At 38.1% G+C, this 17,962-nt stretch overlaps 1 protein-coding gene across 1 annotated transcript in view; it reads right to left on the bottom strand.

The window, feature by feature from the left end:
- Positions 1–17,962, bottom strand: part of NEK10 (NIMA related kinase 10) — a 209,022-nt gene that overhangs the window by 33,654 nt on the left and 157,406 nt on the right. The window contains exons 29-31 of the mRNA XM_039242719.1: positions 17,626–17,663; positions 17,386–17,526; positions 335–435 (exon numbers count right to left, since the gene is read on the bottom strand). Coding sequence (XP_039098650.1) covers positions 335–435; positions 17,386–17,526; positions 17,626–17,663 — 280 coding nt within the window. The remainder of the gene's footprint in view (positions 1–334; positions 436–17,385; positions 17,527–17,625; positions 17,664–17,962) is intronic.

Raw genomic sequence — 17,962 nt, 5'->3', positions numbered from 1 at the left:
TAGTTTTTCTTTCCTGTAGTGAGGCTGTTCAAAACCCAGCGCTGTCCCCACTTTCACCCTCACAATGAAGGGCCATTTGTGTTGAGATGTATTTTTGGTGGGACACGGACAAGAGTACGTTATGAGTCATGGGGGAAATCTGCCATATTTTCTCCCCCCAACCTTTCCAGCTCTAGCTCTGCTACTAAGTCAAAGTGTTCCCAAACATAGGCAGTTGGAGATAATAAAAATGAGCATTCGTTCCAATTTAAAGTTCCACACAGTAGTTCTTCAATGACATTAGCATCAAACTTGTACTTAAGACGAAAAGGAACTAAAAAGCCAGCATACTGACCTGTGTGATGTAGATGATTTTGTGCAGCTGAATTAAGATCTGCTGAATAGGATCACTGATCTGTCGTACTTTCCTCTGGGAAACAGCAATCCCTGCAGATGCTGTGGACGATAAATTCTGCAGTTAGTCAAGATCCTGGTTTTCTCTTTCAAAAGCGATATTAGTAGAAAATGGGGTAAAATTCTGAAAAAATAATTAAGCTAAAATCTTTATCCTACCAATGAGATAATATTCAGAGGCCTTGTAACACTTCCATATTTTACAATGTGGTATGCACTTCTTCCTTTTACTTATATGACTTCTAAGTAACATAACAATGTTACCTTTTACAACAATTAAAATACTCCTGGAAATTTTGCCTGCAATTACATCAGGCTGCCACTGGATACTGTGGCCTCTGAAAAACTGGGCTTCAGATATGTGCAGTTTACAGACTATCAGGCTTTTACATTTTGAAGTCATTATGCCTTTAATATCCTATTTTAAAACTGACTTTATTAAAACTACTAACACAAACTCTGAATAGGCAATCTTACAGAGGAAAATAAGCACAAGCACAAAATACATAATTTAGAATAATCAAGAGTTTAAAAGTTATTGTAACCCTTGATTATTACAAGCTATAATTTTCACCTGGATTTTCTCTAGCTCTAAATAAGACACATCTGTAACTTATCCTAAATTCTCATCATATTGCCACTCCATTTTCACAGTTTGAGGCTAACTTGGTGTTAAACTGCATATGAGTGGCTTCCCCACCTTCACATATCATAGGCACAATTAATCCATTCTTAACTTTAAAACTGTTTAAAGAAATGGTCCTAACCTCTAGACTGACCACAAGGCTACCTCTGCCCTCTCTCTCCCTCAGATCCACATTGGAGAAAAAGAAAAACTAAAGAAGGACTTCAGATATGTGGGTGTATGTTATCCTCTCCACCTCCCCCAGGTTCCTTCTGTTCTTACCCTTCCTCCCTCTGACTTATAGCATGCTTGCTCCAATAATACTCTTGGCAGGCTGCCTGGGTGGCTCAGTCGGTAAAAGCGTCCAGCTTCGGCTCAGGTCATGATCTCGCGGTTCATGGGTTCAAGCCCTGCATCGGGCTCTGTGCTGACAGCTGGCTCAGAGCCTGGAGCCTGTTTCAGATTCTGTGTCTCCCTCTCTCTCTGACCCTCCCCTGCTCATGCTCTCTGTCTCTTTTTCAGAAATTAAAAAAAAAATACGCTTGTCAATTGCCCCCTTTAAAAGAAAAGCTCCAAAGTCCCTCTTCTTTCCTCCATCCAACCATGAGCCTATATGAAATTAAATGTGAATATAATCATTGCTTTAGCAACAGCTAAAGTTCTGAGAAACGAGTCTTATATAAATGCTGAGAAAGCTTGCATATTTTACCATAAAATTGTTTTTGAAACATTTACAGAGAAAATTTAATGTGGCTGTTAAAGGATTCAACTCTTTTTATTATAAGCATGTGAAAATTTATATTTAGACACAAACACAAAAAAGAAAATAAACATGTTATTTAAAGAAATATTTCTTTACACTCAGTTGAGAAATTCATATAAAAGATAACCTAGTCGTAGTTTATCTACGACATTTAATACCTTGGTTAAGTGTTTGAAATTTAAAGGATCTATCCCCCCTAGGCACTGTGTCTAATTCCTGTAAATCGTCAATTACTTGACCATTAAGATGAGGTTTAGCCAATTACCCTTAGGGTAAAAGTGTGAAGCTAGGTCGGAAAGGTAGCTTTAAAATCGAAAGCACAAGCGTGGAGGGCCTGCTCCAGCCTGCAGAGATAGCCAAGTTCACATACGTCCTATCATTTTCTACAGTGGTGTTTCCTGTACAAATGATTCTTACAACATATCTATTTGTTTTTCTAGACCAATACTGAAAACTGCAGACCATGTAATGTGGCCAAGATGAGGGTGTTACGGGAACATTAACTTCACATTTTCTGAAACTGGAGGGTTTGAGGGTTTTTGTTTTGTGTTGTTTTTTGATCATCTATGTGCTGACTCCTTTATGTTATTGGTATGTGGATATATTTCACGAGCTAAAAAATCTCACAGCGTGGCAGAGAGTTCTTAGACTGTGATGACAGTTTGAGTGGGATATCGCACGGGTTTGACTCTACCTTGCCACAAGAATGTGCTCATCTGTGGCCCTAAATACAAAAACAGAGATAGTTAGCTAGAAGGCCTGTCTTCTGAACTACTCAGTTATGCAATGTAACTTACAATTTTCTTAAGAGCTTTTGACCACTACTCCCTCCAACCCAGTAAATCTCTGACTTTTAAATAATAGTTTAGATTTATTCACCAAAAAAGTAAACTTGAAAATTACACATGTGCAATGTAAAGCAAGTAAAACAAACATAAAAACAACCTATGCATTGCAGAAAAGGCTTGAGGTTCCTGGAAACACCACCCTTCAGCGCCTCCCCAGAGGTAACCACTGGTATCAGCCTCCAGTTACTTTTCTATCCATTTACATACATGTGTACCTTCAGAACAATATTTTTCAATGGTGACTGAATCCTGAAAACAATTTCATGACCAGCATTTTGATATATGGAATGGAATGGAATGAGATGGAATGACATGGAACGGAATAGAATAATTTCAGAGTGCACTGAGTACAGTAGGTCCACTTAGTTGTGAAATAAAATATGTACTGTGTTGAGGCTCATTTATTCCCGAAAGAGTTTGAAAGCTTCTATTGTAGGAAATTTTTAGTATTACCTAATGTTTTATTTCTTTCTTTTTAAATAAATGACGACACCTCATAAGGCTTTACTACATTTTTTTCCCCTCATGACTGTCATGGAGATTCTTTTCTATTAACACATACAGTTCTAGCTCATTCTTCATAACCACTATTGTATCGCACTATATGTTCTGCATACATCATCGTTACTTAGCCACTTGTGCCTTGAAGGGAACTTAGTTGGCTTTCAATCTCTCATAATTATAGATGATCCCGCAGTAAGCTTACATGTGCGTGAGTACATTGTGTGGAAGTACAAAAGGTCTTTGAGAGTAGCTAAGGAGAAGTCAAATAGCTAGGCCCCTGGATATACATATTTCTTATTTTACCAAATACGTATTTAAGTTGCTGAATCAATTGACCAGAATTTTCACACTGACCAGAAGAGAAGCCATTTTTCTGCACCTTGATCAACACTATGTATTATCAAACTTTTCCATTTTGCCAATCTGCCTTTGTTTTATTTTGTGTTAATCTAAATGCTGATGGGGCTACTGCACTTCTTTGGTGAATGTCCTGTTTCTGTCACATGCTTCTTTTTCTTATTGCTTTGTAAATGCTCTTTATATAGACTGAAAACTAACCATTTTATTGTATTTTATATGTTAAGAGTATTTTCACCTAATTTGTTACTTCTTTTCAACTTCCCACCCTTATCACCTAGACTAAAGGTAGTTTTTAGTCTTAGATGCCACCAGAACAGTCCCTCAGATACCTGCTGTTCTGTACAATGGCAAGATTTACTCAACTACTTCAGCTAATCCTGGGTATGAGAACCAATTATTTCTCTGTTTCTAGCTGATGAAATCCTCACAAGTTTTTATAGTTCCTCACACCAAAATATATTTATTTAGCCCTTAATAATTTTAGGAGAACAAAGTGATAAAAATTTAAATAGAGAATGTTAAAAAAATTTTATTATCCAAATATTAATAACTACCAAGTTTGTGGCAAATGTTAGTCATATCATTTTGAGTTTTAAAACATTCTCTCTCATCTTTCAGATTAACACACTAAAAATACTATGCTTTCTGGGGCGCCTGGGTGGCTCAGCCAGTTAAGCATCCAACTTTGGCTCAGGTTTTGCAGTCTGCGGGTTTGAGCCCCAGGTCAGGCACTGTGCTGACAGTCTAGAGCCTGGAGCCTGCTTTAGGTTCTGTGTCTCCCTCTCTCTCTGTCCCTCTCCTGATCACGTGCACTTTCTCTCTCTGTGTGTCTCTCTCAAAAATAAACATTAAAAAAATTAAAAATACTATGCTTCCTAACTAGTCACAAAAAATGCAACACATACTTATGTTGATAATTCTGTCCTGTTTTTATTCAAATAATTTTTTCTTAAAAAATATCAAAGAAGCTGATCATATTTCAATGTCAGTCATATCTAATACGCCTGGGATTCATATCTATATGGCTCCTACTGCCAAAGACAGATAGTATTTGGTACCATTAAAATTTAGATAAAATCAAACTTTAAAATTGATTCCATTTTAATTTCCCTTTACAGTTTTATTAGAATAGTGAATTTAATTAGTGTTTTAAAACTTAGAATGACACTTTAAAATTCCTTATAAAAGGTAATCAGTTTAAAGGTATCAGAAATTTTTAGAACTTATTGTATTTGTGAGCTGATTCTGGCGAGCATGACCCTAAACAGAAATGTGTCTTCCCTTGGGGGGTGGTGAGTACGAGGACCTGGAGGTAAACCAGTGCTTTTTTAGCATGAACTTGGGCCAGACATTGGGAAGTGTTTCACATGTGTAGTTTCATCTGATCCTTGCAAACTTCTGGTGGGTAGTTGTTCTTACCCCGTTTTACAGATAAGGGGAGTAAGAGTAAAGAAACTGTCCGCTAAGTCACAGAGCATGTGGGGGCTGGGGCATGGAATGAGGAAGGCCCCATAAACACCACATTGACTCAGTCTACACAGGAGCGGAGGGGCTTCCGATCCTCTTCCTGACTCATCACAAGGACACTTCTTGTTCCCTCTGCTATAAAATTATATTTAGGTTCCTTCCCAGGCCTCAGGGACTATTTTTCTTCTTAAAAGGGTCACTATTTTTAACATGATGTTCTACCTAGACCTTTGATCATTTAATTGGCTACATAGTTTTGGAAAGCTTATGCGCGTAATAGACTGGAAGCATTAGGTCCCAGTAGTCTCTGCCATGACTCTCTCTGCTTTTTTATCTCATGGCACATTATAATGGCCAGGTTCGGGGCCCTTTCCTGGTGCTCTGAGACTTGACTTATGCTATATCTCCGGTCTCCTGAAATGGCAATTCACAGCACAAGCCCTGACACTGTTAATTACTACAAATCGAACAAACAGTAGATTACACTGTATCCTTCAAGTTAACCAAGATATGGGAAAATCTCCTATTTTTCTGAACTCTCTCTGCCATGAGTCAGGAATTTTTAAACTGGAGAAGAGAGCATTTTGGGCAGGAGCTCTCTGGAAAAGCAAAGACTATTTCTGCTCTCTGAATGGGAGCAAAACATACATCAGCTTCTCCGTGTTTGACCAAATGCTCAAGTTTTAGTGAACAGATCTGCTCTCACTTCTTTCCTTAATGTTTGTAAAATGAAACAAAGCAACTGAACTGTAGTCTAAATCTACAAATGCTGGATAATCTACTCCTATGGCCAGCAGCGTACTTCAACAGATGATATGGCACTCAACGAAGGGTACATGAAAGGTTCACCCAGCACCACAAGATGGGAGATTGAGAGTTGATGCAGAAGTTTCATTTGGAAAGGCCATGGAGAATTAGTAGGCACTCAAGAAGCACAGGATATGGATTTGGTCTGAGGGAAGGGATGCTCGACTAGCAGCTTTGGAGTAGAGGAAACTGTTTGAGCAAAGGATGGGAGTTGGCTAAGGGAGGGCCACACCTGGGGAGCAGCAAGGTGTCCAGTCCATCTAGAGTGCGGCTTAATAAAAAGCTACAGTATGGAGTACAGCTAAAGAGGTAGCCAGGGACTGCGTATGATGGTAAGAAGATGTAAGGGAAACTGTGTTTCAGGAAAGGTGACCTCAGGAGAAGAAGCCCAGAGCTGAAGTCCGAAGGCCTGGCTTGGAGTAGAAATGTGGTGACCGTCTGCCTGTGGAGGGCAGAAGCCAAGGACGCTGCTGAGGCATGGGTTGCACTGAATGAACTTCCCAAAGGACAGCAGGAAGCTGCATCAAAGTCTCAGCACCTTTCGCCCTCTGGGGTGATCAGGCTTCTTTCAGCCCCTTTCATTTGAATCTTTAGAAACAAACTGTTTAAACATCAGAAAAGCAAGGCTGCTTTGAAGCCCTTCCCTCTAGAATTCTGGCTTAGGGCCAGCTGGATGGCGCAGTCAGTTAAACATCTGACTCTTGATTTCAGCTCAGGTCATGATCTCGTGGTTCATGAGATCGAGCCCCACATTGGGTTTTGTGCTCATGGTGTGGAGCCTGCTTGGGATTCTCTCTCTCTCTCTCTCTCTCTCTCTCTTCCCCTCTTCCTTCTCTGTCTCTCTGTCTAAGACTAAATAAATAAACATTAAAAAAATAATTCTGGCTTACTCACCTTTACAATAAGCATCTCATATCCTGTTCAGGTAATTTGTGCATGTGTGAGGGTTATTTTTCCCACTTCCAAACTTGCTATCTCTTTAGTTACTTTTTCAAACTATAAAATATGATCTTGGGATTTCTGAAGTCAAAGTTCCTAGAAGTGACTACATAATACACAGGGAGGATACACTGTGTGGAGAATTCACTGCTACATTATTTCCCACACTTACTCGTGACCTCATGGGCCTCCGGTCATCAAGCAGCAGAGTGTGAGGCTAGCATTGCCCAGGTGGGGCGGCAGGGGAGAACTAGGAACAAGAAGGGTACATTTCTGGGCTTTAAAAAGCAATAGTCTAAGTAGAAGGTGGAGAGATTCAAACGAATTGTTGCAGAGCAACCTTTCCTTCCCGTTCCCACCCCAGCATAAGACAAAGCTTCTCTGAGGAGAAAGGACAGAAAGACTAGAAGAAAAGAAGTCTCAGAAAAGAGTCAGACCCCATCTCACTGTAGGCAGTCAGGGTGGTGGCAGGAGGAGGGAGAGTTGGATGACGGAGCTCTCTTTTAAGTTGGGGGCTCAGGTGTGGTAGGGCTGGGGCTCAGTTCCCATGGGGAACTCTGAGAGCCCGAGGCATGAGATGCTCCCTGCACCACAGCAAGGGGCGGGTTGGGGCAGGAGAGAGAGCTCCCCGGGGTGTCAGAGGCAAGGAGGCCTTGCTGAGTCTCTAGGCCCAGAGAGGTGGGGAAGAATGAGCTGACCCTTGCAGGCCCCTGAGAAGGTAAGCTGACAAAATGAGGGGTAGGCCCTATAGAGGACTTGCTGTCAATTTCGGGGACATGGCCACGGTGGAACTGGGGACTGGAAGTCAGCTGGGCTGTGCCACTGCATTCTCTGGATGCCAATGTGGAAGTATAAGCATACCCAACAATCAGGTCACACACCAGCACAGGCGGTTTCAAAGGCCCCACATCATGATGCCCAAAATACCACTCAGGGAAGACCAGGGAGAAGAGCAATCCTCAGTTTGGCTGGTTTTAAGCTGACAAAGAAATTACCAACATATTGAAATTTGCCTTTAGGCTAATTGATTATGTTTTCCAATATGTGGAATGGGGGGGGCTCAGTATAAAAAATTAAGCTCAGTGTTGGGAAAATATAAAAGTTAGGTTTTTGCTGCTGAATTTGTGGCCTAAAAACAGCATATGCATTTGGCCTAGTCTAGTCCATATGGGCTGACTCTTTTCCATTGTCTTAGTTATTTCTTACACTAAGCTCCAATGACTATAAAAGTTTGCTCCCTTTATTCATCCTAGAAGGAACATTTTTTTAAAGAGTTAACTCTATGGATGTAACCCACAATTCTCAAGAAGAAAATATTGGAGTGTAAAAATATACTATATTTTTTTGTATGTGGACGCAAAGGCTAATCAGTCAAACTAAAAAACAAAACAACCCAACACAGAAAGAAAAGATGGGATGTCACCTCCCATTCAATTTCCTAAACAAGAATTTATCTCGGTCATGAAAAATAGGCAAATCATCATTGTTTGATTCTCTGACATGATGCTAGAGCATTTTCTAACTCCACTTGATCCTAATCTAATGTTATTGGGTAATGTCCCAGTATATTTAACTAATAATCCACATCAATAAAGGTTCAGGCGGTTTACAGCCTGTAGAGTTCATGATTAGCCTGTAGAAACTGATATATTGCTATGACTTTAAAGGCTGCTCAAGAAGTTAATCACAAAAATATATAGGATTATTTCACTAGTCTTATGCTCAATTTAACAATGTTATTTCAGCTTTTCTTTTTTGACTAGCTATATAAATTCCTGCTCTTCAAATGCTCTTGGAACCAGGTCTTTTAGTCTCTATTGGGTCCATCAATAATGGGTTAAATAAAACTAGGGCACTGCTAAGGAATAACTTTAAGAAGAATTGTGCTTTTGCATTCCAATGCAGTAAAAAACAATAAGTAGTTATATAAATTTTTGTTTAAAAAAATAACTATTACTTGTCTAAAATGTCCCAAATAATCTATGGAATCCATAGTGAGGAATGTCAATTAAGAATGAGTGAGGTCTCGGCTATACGCAAGGGAAGGTGGTTGGCTCAGCTGGTAGAGTCTCTTGCCTCATATTAATATTGGTTCACCTGTCACTATCTTCAATATTCAAATTATTGTAGGACAATAACTTGAAGGGGATTGTAACACCCTGAAGCTATTTTTAAATTCCATTAAAAAGCATTAATAATAGCAGTTTAGAATTTGAGAGCCTTGCCTTTCTCCATTGACTCAATTCTTTGTACACTGCCACAGTCCATCCAAGCCAACTGATCTCCCTCTATTCCTACCAGAGGGTGGTGTAGCTTTTTTACCCCCCCACCCCCTCCCTTCCACTTAGCCTTTCCCCCCGGGGCAGAAACCTCCAGGACAGGGTTGTGAGCTATCATTTAATAGCTGATTTGCAATCTGCATTTGGTCTTGGATTGGAACCATGAGTAACCTCTGTGAGACTGGGTATCTCTTTGGAAAGACATTATCCTACAAAGAACATGAAAAAAAATCAAAATCTCCAGGAAGCATTCACCTGGGACCTGGTCCCTACTCCCTCAGTGTGTCTCCCTTGGCAGGAAGAACTAGGAAGCAAATTGACGTCGGCAAAAGATAATTGTTGTCTCCCATCCCTTCCCCAGTCTTAAATCTAACATTAAAATGTCACTGTCCCCCACTCTTTAAGTTCTCATAAGATGATTTTTGCGGTTGCTTTCCATAGCATTGCCCTCAAACAATGGCTTATTACAGTGGTAGTCTGCACTGGTTACACAAGAAGTAATTTTCAAGGGCTTGAGCTCAGAGGCAGTACATAAGACATATTCACACTTTACTAAAGATGTTTACAATTTGGTTGGGAAATCTAACCAATATATCCAAATCCCAACAAACAATATAAAAAAGTATGTAATTATACGCCAAATTGTATGGTATAGACTAGTATTATAATAAATTTGATTAAAGTCTGGTGAGTACTATGCAATAAGAGAAGGCATGTACTCAAAATCACTTTGGCAATTGTAAAATTTAGTAGTAATTACTTCATGTCAATAACTAACTTGAAAGCAAGCTACTGAAGGTTGCTCAAAATCAAGATTGGAATATTAAGCCATAGTCTCTTGGAACATTTGGATGAAACAGTGACTACTTTATTTAGTTCTGACCTTTGTGAACAAAAGACAAGTATAAAAATAGCTTCTCGTCATCGAGTAAGAAAGCATAATTAAGAGCCCAGAAATCATGAAGTGACAATTTCTATTCAAAATGCAGAGCATGAGAATTCCCATACATCAGCTCTGTCCCTGGCTGTTGGCTGCTGAGAACTGGGAAGACTGAGCAAGGGAGGAGGAAATGTCAGTGTTAATCCAGTCCAATTAGGCCATATTCTTAGTTGACATTCCATTTGCACTTTAAATTTGGGTTTGACTGGCACTCCCCAAAATTTACATTTGACCCATGCTAATAAGCATTCACAATATTAAAATGTACTCTATGTACTTGACAAAGGATAGATTTCCCATAATAAGTTTTAGTATGATTTAGTTTTCACAAATATATGACACCATTTCCCCTACCTTAAGAGGAAAGGTCTTTTACTTTTTTGTACATAACATACCATATGCTTCCGCCCCATTCAAAATTCCGCCCCTGTTATTTGACTGACAAACAGAACTAAACAATTATTTTTAAAGAACTGAGTCTCCTAAGTCATGGGGCACTTGTACAGCATAATTTTACCTAGTAAGTAAATTGGATGTAAAAGTTTCCCAATTTTCTTTTCTTTCTATTGATTATATCAAGGAAGAAGTTTCAGTATGAAACAAGTATGTCATCACCAGTTTTCAAATTAACTAATGTTCTTTCATAACAAAGAAAACAGACCTCAGGATAAGCAGATAACAATATCTACTTAGAATTTAATGTTATTTTTCTTATATTTCATTTATGTTTACAATTGCCTCCTATCTATGGAGAGTGATTCTATGCTGGTAGTGATAATTTATAGCAATAGTATACACTCTCCTTTAATTAAATTTAGCAAAGTGCATCAAATTAAAGAAACATACATCAGGAAAATAGTAGTACAGATGATATTCAGATATGGCCAAATTTGTGTACTGATAATCTATCAGTGACTAAAGTTAGGGAAATAGAGCTGACATATTTAACATGTTAAAAATGTTTGTTCATTCATTCAGTCCATGTTAATCAGTGTTAATATTCTCTCTATACAATATAGAAACTCTTAAGTTTTCATTTCTTTTGGCAAAGAACATGTATATGTAATATGTATAAAACATGTATACAATAAATTCTTTACCCAATCTAGTTAGTATTAAAAGACAGAACAAGAGGACTTTAGTAGTGTTAACTTGAAACAGTTCCCTGGTTATTTATTTGTTCTACAGGAATTGAGGTGCATTAAATATTGCTGTAACACCATAGTAGGAACCTAGAAGTTCACATTAGGAGTACCAGATATTTTTCATTGGGGGAGGGGCCAAGATGTCACAGCAGCATGGAAGTTATCTGCTTTTCTTTCCCTGAAATGCAGCTAGAGCAGCACAAAACTATTTTGTACACCTTGAAAACTGAGCTGAGGATTAACATGACAAGCCACAGAAATCAGCAGGTATGCAGTGCACAGTGGTGAACTGGGGGAGAGAGAAGCTGTGGAAATTAGGGAGCTCTTTTCACAGGGAGAAGACAGAGAACGTTAGGGGGAGAGTTCAGGAAAAGCACTCCCCATGAAAATAGCTGGAGAGAAAGAGAAAGAGTGGAAACACCCACAAGTGACTGAATAAGAAAGGGAGAAAGGAGAAAGGAGAGGGTTCTAATACCATTAGGAGAGCAGGGGAGAGCAGAGTTGGAATGTCCACAGCACAATACCTGGCCGTGATCTGGTGGTAGGGGCAAATCCCTGGACTCTTTTTTGGTAGGAGATTTTTAATTACTGGTTCAATTTTGTTACTGGTTATAGGTCTGTTCAAATTTTCTATTTCTTCCTGTTTCAGTATTGGTAGATTATATGTTTCTAGGAATTTGTCCATTTCCTCCAGATTGCCCAATTTGTTGGCATATTATTGCTCATAATATTTTCATATTTTTATTTGTATTTCTTCAGTGTTAGCTGTGATCTTTTCATTTTCACTCTTGATTTTAATTATTTGAGTCTTGCCCTTTTTCTTTTTGATCAAACTGGCTAGGGGTTTTTCAATTTTGTTAATTCTTTCAAAGAACCACCTTCTGGTTTCATTGATCTGCTCTACTGTTTTTGTTTTGTTTTGTTTCTTTGATAGCTTTGATTTCTGGTCTATTCTTTATTAGTTCCTGTCTTCTGCTAGTTTGGGGTTTTATTTGTTATTCTTTTTCCAGTTCTTTAAGGCGTAAGGTTACATTGTGTATCTGAGACCTTTCTTCCTTCTCTAGGAAGGCCTGGATGCTATATAAACTTCCTCAGTGTGTCATTCAAAGCCATGTGTCTTTGTTGATTTTCTTCTTAGATCATCTGTCCATTGCAGGGGACTGAAGTCCCCTGTTATTATGGAATTATTATCAATGAGTTTCTTCATGTTTGTGATTAATTGTTTTATAATTTGGGTGCTCCCACCTTTAGGGCATAAATAAATCCCACCTTGGGATGTATACTACCTTGGGGAGCATAAATCTTTACAGGGCCAGATAACTTTCCAGGGGAATTCTATCAAACATTTAAAGAAGAGTTAACAACTATTCTTTTGAAGCTGTCCCAAAAAATAGAAATGGAAGGAAAACTTCCAAACTCTTTCTTTGAAGCCAGCATTATTTTTGTTCCAAAACCAGACAAAAGCCCCACTAAAAAGGAGAATTATAGACCAATTTCCTTGGTGAACACGGATGCAAAAATTCTCCACAAGATACTAGCCAACAGAATCCGACAATACATTAAAAGACTTATTCACCACAATCAAGTCGGAGTTATTCTCGGGTGCAAGATGTGATATATCAAATTAACAAAAGAAAGGACAAGAACAACATGATCCTCTCAATAGATGCAGAGAAAGCATTTGACAAAATACAGCATCCTTTCTTGATAAAAACCCTCAAGTAAGTAAGGATAGAAGGATCATACCTCAAGATCACATAGGCCATATATGAAAGACCCACTGCTAAGATCACCCTCAATGGGGAAAAACTGAGAGCTTTCCCCCTAAGGTCAGGAATACAACAGGGATGTCCATTCTCAGCACTGTTATTCAACATAGTATTGGAAGCCTTAACCTCGGCAAAAAGACAATACAAAGAAATAAAAGTCATCCAAATCAGCAAGGAGGAAGTCAAACTTTCACTCTTCACAGATGACATGATACTCTACATGGAAAACCCAAAAGATTCCACCAAAAAGCTGCTAGAACTGATCCATGAATTCAGTAAAGTCACAGGCTATAAAATAAATGCACAGAAATTGGTTGCATTTCTGTATATCAACAATGAATCAGCAAAAAGAGAAATCAAGGAATCATTCCTATTAACAATTTTACCAAAACCCATAAAATACCTAGGAATAGACCTAACCAAAGAAGTGAAAAATCTATACACTGAAAATTAGAGAAACTGAAGACACATACAAAAATATGGAAAAATATCCCATGCTCATGAATTGGAAGAACAAATATTGCTAAAATGTCAATACTACCCAAAGCAATCTACATATTCAATGGAATCCCTATCAAAATAACACCAGCATTCTTCACAGAGCTAGAACAAACAATCCTAAGTTTTATATGGAACTAGAAAAGACCTCAGATAGCCAAAGAAATCCTGAAAAAGAAAACCAAAGCAGAAGGCATCAGAATTCCAGACTTCAAGATGTATTACAAAGCTGTAACTATCAAGACAGTATGGTACCAGCACAAAAACAGACACTCAGATCAATGGAACAGAATAGAGAACCCAGAAATGGACTCACACACGTATGGCCAACTAATCTTTAACAAAGCAGGAAAGAAGATCCAATGGAATAAAGACAGTCTCTTCAGCAAATGGTGCTGGGAAAACTGGAAAGTGACATGCAGAATGAACTTGGACCACTTTCTTACATCACACACAAAAATAAACTCAAAATGGATGAATTAAAAAAACATAAAACAGGAAGCCATCAAAATCCTAGGAGAAAGCAGGCAAGAACCTCTTTGACCTTGGCTGCAGCAACTTCTTACTCAATATGTCTCCAGAGGCAAGGGAGGAAACAAAAGCAAAAATGAACTACTGGGACCTCATTAAGATAAAACCTTCTGCACAGTGAAGGAAGCAATCAGTAAAACCAAAAGGCAACTGATGGAATGGGAGAAGATATTTGCAAATGGCATATCAGATAAAGGGTTAATATCCAAAATCTATAAAGAATTTATCAAACTCAACACCCAAAAACAAATAATCCAGTGAAGAAATGGGTAAATGACATGAATAGATACTTTTCCAAAGAAGACATCCGGATGGCTAACAGACACATGAAAAAATGCTCAACATCACTCATCATCAGGGAAAGACAAATCAAAACCACAATGAGATATCACTTCACACCAGTCAGAATGGCTAAAATTAACAACTCAGGCAATGCAGATGTTGACGAGAATATGGAGAAAGAGGAACCCTTTTGCACTGCTGGTGGGCATGCAAACTGGTGCAGCCACTCTGGAAAACAGTATGGAGGTTTATTAAAATATTAAATTAATTGACATATTAAAAGTATAACTTCCCTACATGCCAGCAATTGCACTACTAGGTATTTATCCAAAGGATACAGGTGTGCTGTTTCAAAGGGGCACGTGAACCCCAATGTTTATATCAGTGCTATCGACAGTAGCCAAAGAATGGAAAGAGCCTATCGACAGATGAATGTCTATCGACAGATGAATGGATACAGATGTGGTGTATACACACATACACACACACACACACACACACACACACACACATTCACAATGTAGTATTACTAGACAATCAAAAGAATGAAATCTTGCCATTTGCAACAACATGGGTGGAACTAGAGCATTTTATGCTAAGTGAATTTAGCCAGTCAGAGAAAGACAAATATCATATGATTTCACTCATATGTAGCATTTAAGATACAAAACAGATGAACATAAGGGAAGGGAAGCAAAAATAATATAAAAACAGGGAGGGGGACAAAACATAAGAGACTCTTAAATATAGAGAATAAACTGAGGGTTGATGAAAGGGTGGGGGGTGGGCTAAATGCGCAAGGGGTATTAAGGAGGACACTTGCTGGGATGAGCACTGGGTATTACATGTAAGGGATGGATCAATGAAATCTATCCCTGAAATCTTTATTGTATTATATGGTAACTAACTTGGATGTAAATTTTTTAAAAAGAGGGGGGAGTACCAGATCATGTTATACAGCCATTTGTACTCTAAAGTCACAGTTCTCACTGGTTTTTTTTCCTGCCATAGCATATGGAAAATGATGTTTACATTCTAGACAGAGTCCTGGGAGCATAGCAGGTTTTGACAAAATTCTTCCCTCCCTGACAATTCTTTCCAGAACATTAAGACAATACAGGCTGTGGCTGTTGGCTGTACATAATGTTCCTTTCATCCAAGCATGTTCCTTTCTATCCAAAAACGGTAAATCAAATGTTAAGTAAGTGAAAATGCATTAATATAGTCTGCTTTTAAAAAAGTAATCACCTGCACATTTCAGTGTTTTGCCATTCCAAGTAACAAATATTTAACATGGAACCTACAATTGCCCAGACCAACCATGACACCTTGTTCCAAACTCACCTCCTTTCTGTTGGAGAGCTCTGTTTATGTCACCTTTTCTGGGGCATGTGGGTGGATCAGTCAGTTAAGTGGGCAACTCTTGATTTTGGCTCAGGTCATGATCTCCCCTTTGTGGGATGGACAGTTTCTGCACTGACAGCACAGGTCTGGCTTGGGATTCTCTGTCTCCCTCTCTCTCTACCCCTCCCTGACTCATGCTCTCTCTCTCTCAATATAAATAAAATAAATGTTAAAACAAAAACAAGTCACCTTTTCATTATCTTAGGCTAGAGACACAGAGAAAACAACTGGAACAGAGCATAATTTGCAGATGAGGTGAGCTAAGTGGATGGGGCTGCTACCGGTTGTTGGTGATTTGATAAAGTAAAAACACTCCAAATTCACCCACCACACTAAACAGAATGACCTTTGTAATGAGCAGAAAAATAATTTTCTGTTAAGATGGATAAAAATAAAGATTTTTTTTCACTCGAAAGTAGAATAACCTATAGCTAGCATAACCCAAATAGTAGAATAGTAGAATAACCCAAATGTTCTCATATGCACTGATGTGTCTACTATATCAGTAGAAACATTGTTCCTTTATGGGTGAACTTTAGCATCCACTGGTGACACTATAGTATATTGTTTTAAATGAGAAATATGTCAGTAAACTTTTAAAAACTGGATGGAATAGCAAACTGTAAGTCTAAACAATACAATATATTACATGTAAGCTGTGCTATAATGTGATGAGTTTGCTTAAAGGTCAAGAGATCTCATCAATTTCATGGATATAAAGTAAGTCTTAAACTGGGCCAATTCAACATGCCCTTTAGAAAAAGGAATTTCTATTATGAATCAGAACAGAATTGTGAATTGCTTACATAAATATGTGTTCTGTTCTTGCTATTATGAAATCAATCAACAACAATCATTTTAGCTTCACGATTATGTTATGTATGAACTTACCTTATGCCAAACAGCATGGTCAGCATAACTATGGACAACTTAATAACAAAACCATCTGTTTTTGCATCTATGCTGATGGTGTAAATGGCCCCAGACTGTCAGTAACTCTTCCAGTGCAAATTTAATAAATGTGAAGGCATGGGCTAATGTTACAATAAATCAATTCACATCACTTATGTTCACCATAGGTGTTAACTCTACAAAAGAATGTGAATTAAGGAAGCCAAAATGAAAACAGCGTTAAGCAATAATTTCGAATTAACCAAATAGTAAGCCAGAACTCAAGAGTCATACGTTTACACATATGTTAAAAGCACAATTGCTATACTTTTTCCCCAAATTGTCCAGGTTTAGCTCACAGTTTTATGACTACTGTTGTACTTTGGTTTTCTTTAGTAGAAATTTGAAACATTAACTAATACACTCATTTCCCCCAGTCAAACCATTACTATAAACTTTTATGTTTTAAGAATCCATAACTTTTAAATTATTTAAAAAATGGTACAATATTGTTTTAATTAAACAGAAATAACTAAAAAGGACTATCTATGTCAGAACAAAGGAGATAAAGATAAATTTCACTACCTTATATCATATAGGCATAGAGCTTATAGAAATACGAACATAAAACAGTCACTATTTTTTTCTAGGAGGTAGGCATTTTAAGCACAAACAGTTTAACTGGTTAACATACCCACCAAGGCAGAAATGTAAATATTAGAAAAACAGCCTACAATATTTCAGTCAAATAAGTGAACACAGAAAGCATCTTGATACTGTTAAATTGCCAAACTAAAAATGGTGGTCAAATAAAACAAAATTCTCCTTCTGTTTGTATTAAAATTACCTCCCAAGCATCATTCAGACCCATTCAGACCAAACTATACATCTGTGTTCGCCCATTGTGTGCTTGACATCAACTTGATCTAATAAGTACTACCATGATCTCTGAGATTGCGAAGAATCACAGCGGGAAGGCTATGGGACTGCCACCCCGTCACTAACTTGGCCTCTAGCTCCTTAACGTGGGCCCTGAGCATGAGGGGTGGTACTTTCAGAAGCAGGTCAAGAGGCAGCAAAGCTGAAGAAATAAAAGGGGGAAAGATATGAAACTGTAAAATAAATCACACTTAATATCAGGGAGGCATGAGTGATTTTGTTACTGCCAACATGAAATTACCTGGTCTTGGTCTGGATCCTATTCCACCAGTGAAGTCCCTGAAAACAGAATTAGGGGCCATTAGGAGAACTTAATTCAACTTGGACTTGACTAACATTGACTGAAAGCCTATACCCCACTATGGTTTACATTGTAAAAATTGAAAAAAGAGGATTTTTCCCTCAAGATGCTCTCAGGAGCTTAACAAATGGGAAAATAAGCCCATTTAAACCCACAGCAGATCTGACATTCTACTGGCACATGGAAAAAGCCTGTCTTATCACAATGGTTTAGAAGCTCTAGAATAATTAAGAACCTACATCTTACTGTCTTGGGTACTTTTCTTATTATGGCTTAA

The sequence above is a fragment of the Hyaena hyaena genome, unplaced genomic scaffold (genome assembly GCF_003009895.1).
Source record: "Hyaena hyaena isolate Hyena2069 unplaced genomic scaffold, ASM300989v1 scaffold_216, whole genome shotgun sequence".
NCBI classification, from domain to species: Eukaryota; Metazoa; Chordata; class Mammalia; order Carnivora; family Hyaenidae; genus Hyaena; species Hyaena hyaena.
The sequence above is the reverse complement of the archived record's forward strand: the minus strand, read 5'-3'. Positions and strand labels throughout refer to the sequence as shown.